General features: G+C 38.8%; 1 protein-coding gene across 1 annotated transcript; it reads right to left on the bottom strand.

Annotated features, from left to right (window-relative positions):
• Window positions 1-6: 6 nt before the first annotated feature.
• Window positions 7-4,128, bottom strand: LOC109953770 (sialic acid synthase). Its single transcript, XM_020589233.1, has 9 exons — window positions 4,084-4,128; window positions 3,098-3,313; window positions 2,922-3,021; window positions 2,471-2,625; window positions 1,687-1,983; window positions 1,511-1,610; window positions 1,060-1,214; window positions 527-793; window positions 7-330 (listed from the first exon to the last, which is right to left on the bottom strand). Exons 1-9 carry the CDS (start codon window positions 4,126-4,128, stop codon window positions 121-123), a joined length of 1,545 nt encoding a protein of 514 aa, XP_020444889.1. The 3' UTR covers window positions 7-120.
• Window positions 4,129-4,183: the final 55 nt, after the last annotated feature.

Here is a 4,183-nt window from a genome sequence, read left to right as displayed (position 1 = left end):
ACACCACCGACTCTCCTGCAGGAACCATCTTGAGCTTCTCCAAATTAGTTCCAGAGATATCAATCATTTCCTCTGAAATAAAGTGCCTTTATACACAGATTTCAAACCTCTCTTCCATCCTCAGCACTTGGCCTTCTTGCCATAGCTGTCCACTACCTCTGGCATGAGTCCCTCGTCCTCTTCCACATCCTCCAACACTTTCTTACCAACCAGCTTGGAGAGGTCTTGGGCCACAATGCCCATGGGCTCAGCCACCTTCACTGTCAACATATCCAGAGTCAGGGTGGTCCCTTTGGGGATGTTTACCTTGGCCACCACTGACTTTCCCAACTGGAGGAAAAGGGAGAAGAAATTTGAAAAACAGAGTTTAAATAAATGCTAGGGTTTTTTTTTTATAAGACAATTCACAAGTTATGTTGAAATGTGTATTTTTTTTAAACAGTGAACATGTCCCTTCACTAAATTAAAGCTCTGCAGTATTTAACTCAGTCGTTGCCTGTTTTCTCTAACAAAGACGATATCTAACCTTATCATGGCATGGCTTTTCACAAGGTAACATCTGCTTGATGCTGCTCCCCAGCGCCCGCTCCACCAGTCGAATGGAGCGAACCAGCTCGCTGAGCTCAGAGGGCACCAGAGATGCTGCGTGGTCACTTCCTTTCCACGTTTTATCCAAAGTTACATGACGCTCAATGACCTTTGCCCCGAGAGCTACGGCCGCCACTGAAATGCTGATCCCAGACTCGTGGCCAGAATAGCCAATGGGAATATCTGGGAATTCCTTCTGGTATTCCTGTTAATATAATTTTCATATTTTCATTCTGCCAACATAACATTGACTGTAGTCTTTATCATTGTGAGTGAAGCTTAAATACAAAGAATACTAATATGTAATGCACATTCTGTGCCTGTTCGTTTTTTTTTAAACGTAGTGTCTTTCTGTTAATAGCATAATTTTACAACCCAGATTTTTTTAAAGAATCTCTTTTTAAAAATCTGTTGTTTTCATGCCAACTTTTTTAATATAAGAAAAATATGTTTAAAAAAAAATCTATTTACCGTGATTACTCTGAGGTTGACGTCTTCAGGTTCCAGAGGATAGGCACTGGTGCACTGCAGGATGGCAAAGTTCTGGTTATGTTCCTTCACTGTCTTGTAGACCCGACGCATCGTCTCCATGGACTGCATCCCACTAGACACCACCATGGGACGCCCTGACGAGGACCACAGGGCAACAATGTGATAATTCACAACGCAAGGTAAAATGTTATGGTACCACCTTCACTCCCTCAGAGTCCAAACAGTAATGACAGTGGCAGAGCAGACTGAAGCACACACACCAGACATTGGCTTGTTTGAACTGAGTCAAGCTCATAAAGGGAAAGCAGCACATTCAAGATTAATATCACTTTGCATTACATTTGCCTTCATCTACCTGCAGTCCCATATCAAACTTGACAAGTTGAATTAGAACATATGAGTGATAATTAATCTGACTATTCAGTCTCACCTTTCTTGGCAGTCTTCTCCAGATAGGGGAAGTTGTTGGTGTCTCCAGAGCCAACTTTGAAAAAAGGTACATTGAGCTCATGGAGAAAGTCCACCGCCATCTTAGGACAGAAAAATGTAAGGTGAAGCTCTTCTGCTTATTTAAATACCATGAAAACTTCATCAGAAGTTTCTTACCTCATCCATTCCTGAGGCAGTGAAGAAGATCCCCACCTCCTCAGCATATTTCTGCAGTTCCCTGTACTGGTCATGGCTGAACTCTAGATGGTGCTTGTGTTCACCATATGTTTTACCCCAGGAGTGTTTCGAAGTGTAAGGGCGCTCCAAGGCTCGCTTGTTAAATTTGTACTCTAATTCACTCTTCTGGAATTTGGCACAATCAGCACCACAGTCCTGTGAAGGTGAGTATAGGAAAAATATGCAAAAAATGATACTGCTTTGTTTAAGTTGAACATTAACCTCTAGAGTCCTGAGCTTTGGAAACCCAAGCTGTGCGGTCCTCATATGAGGACGCAGGGACTCTAGAGGTTAATAAAACTTTAATGTTTGTAGTAATTCTACAGCCTGTAAAAACTGACAGTAGATCTCAGTGAAATGGGAAAAGATTGATGTTAGTGGGATAGATTCAAATTCATAACATACTGTATATATGAACGGTATTACTAGATTATTCATTTTAATTCAAAGGTTTTTAAAATGTAATGCACAGTCTGCATAGTTAGATATTAGTTTTCTTGGTATTACACTTCAACAAAAAACACCATATACCTGAAGCATATGTACCTGAAACAACATGCACACATTCGCCTGTTCGTTTTTTTTTTAAACGTAGTGTCTTTATGTTAATAGCATAATTTTACAACCCAGATTTTTTTAAAGAATCTCTTTTTAAAAATCTGTTGTTTTCATGCCAACTTTTTTAATATAAGAAAAATATGTTTAAAAAAAAAATTCTATTTACCGTGATTACTCTGAGGTTGACGTCTTCAGGTTCCAGAGGATAGGCACTGGTGCACTGCAGGATGGCAAAGTTCTGGTTATGTTCCTTCACTGTCTTGTAGACCCGACGCATCGTCTCCATGGACTGCATCCCACTAGACACCACCATGGGACGCCCTGACGAGGACCACAGGGCAACAATGTGATAATTCACAACGCAAGGTAAAATGTTATGGTACCACCTTCACTCCCTCAGAGTCCAAACAGTAATGACAGTGGCAGAGCAGACTGAAGCACACACACCAGACATTGGCTTGTTTGAACTGAGTCAAGCTCATAAAGGGAAAGCAGCACATTCAAGATTAATATCACTTTGCATTACATTTGCCTTCATCTACCTGCAGTCCCATATCAAACTTGACAAGTTGAATTAGAACATATGAGTGATAATTAATCTGACTATTCAGTCTCACCTTTCTTGGCAGTCTTCTCCAGATAGGGGAAGTTGTTGGTGTCTCCAGAGCCAACTTTGAAAAAAGGTACATTGAGCTCATGGAGAAAGTCCACCGCCATCTTAGGACAGAAAAATGTAAGGTGAAGCTCTTCTGCTTATTTAAATACCATGAAAACTTCATCAGAAGTTTCTTACCTCATCCATTCCTGAGGCAGTGAAGAAGATCCCCACCTCCTCAGCATATTTCTGCAGTTCCCTGTACTGGTCATGGCTGAACTCTAGATGGCGCTTGTGTTCACCATATGTTTTACCCCAGGAGTGTTTCGAAGTGTAAGGGCGCTCCAAGGCTCGCTTGTTAAATTTGTACTCTAATTCACTCTTCTGGAATTTGGCACAATCAGCACCACAGTCCTGTGAAGGTGAGTATAGGAAAAATATGCAAAAAATGATACTGCTTTGTTTAAGGGTCAATGTAGATTCCCATAATTTCCAACAAAACAACTTGATTTAAACTGGAAATTCACAGAATTCCTAAAAAGGATTAATCTGTTATTACTGTACTTTAATCACTATTTTTGTTGCATTCAATTTCTACATATTTTGTCAAACTTAGTCAGCTGAAAGTGAAAATACAACTTGTTTGTATACAAGCAACAGTAGATACCACCATATATGCAAAACCTACACATAATAAATACACAATGAATTAATATTTATTCAGGTTTAAATTACAAAATTTAATGAAGGAATTAACCTTTGTAAATAAAAAACAAACACTTATAAACTCAACACTAAAATTAAACACATTAAATCATTGGCTTTGTTTTCTTTTCAGGAAGTTTTATACCTGTTAAAAACAGCAGGACAGGAAAAATATAGGAGGAACCATACTGAAGATTTCAAAAAGTCTTTTATTTAATTTGTGTTTATTATGTGCACTTAAAGTTTGTGGCACAAAACTAGGTAAGCCTAAGGTAATTAATTCTAAAATTAAAGCAAATAGCATTCAATTAGATTTTATGGCCACTGTAGATGTGAAAACTGTTTATTGTGACAAAGGGGGATTTTTATAATAATAAATTTAATTTATCTTCACATATACTAACTATAGGCAGCCAAAATAATCATCACGCCCATTATTTCCTTCAAAATTACACTAAAGTGCTCACAAATGCTATTACTTTTGCAGGATTAGGATCTAAGATGGCGCACACGATGGCAGCCATAGTTATTTGCGCTCTCTTGTGTTTGTGGTTTTCTTTGTTTTCTTGGTCTTTTGCA

Source organism: Monopterus albus, unplaced genomic scaffold (assembly GCF_001952655.1).
Source record: "Monopterus albus unplaced genomic scaffold, M_albus_1.0 scaffold1283.1, whole genome shotgun sequence".
NCBI lineage: Eukaryota > Metazoa > Chordata > Actinopteri > Synbranchiformes > Synbranchidae > Monopterus > Monopterus albus.
This window is presented reverse-complemented; position numbering and strand designations above follow the sequence as displayed.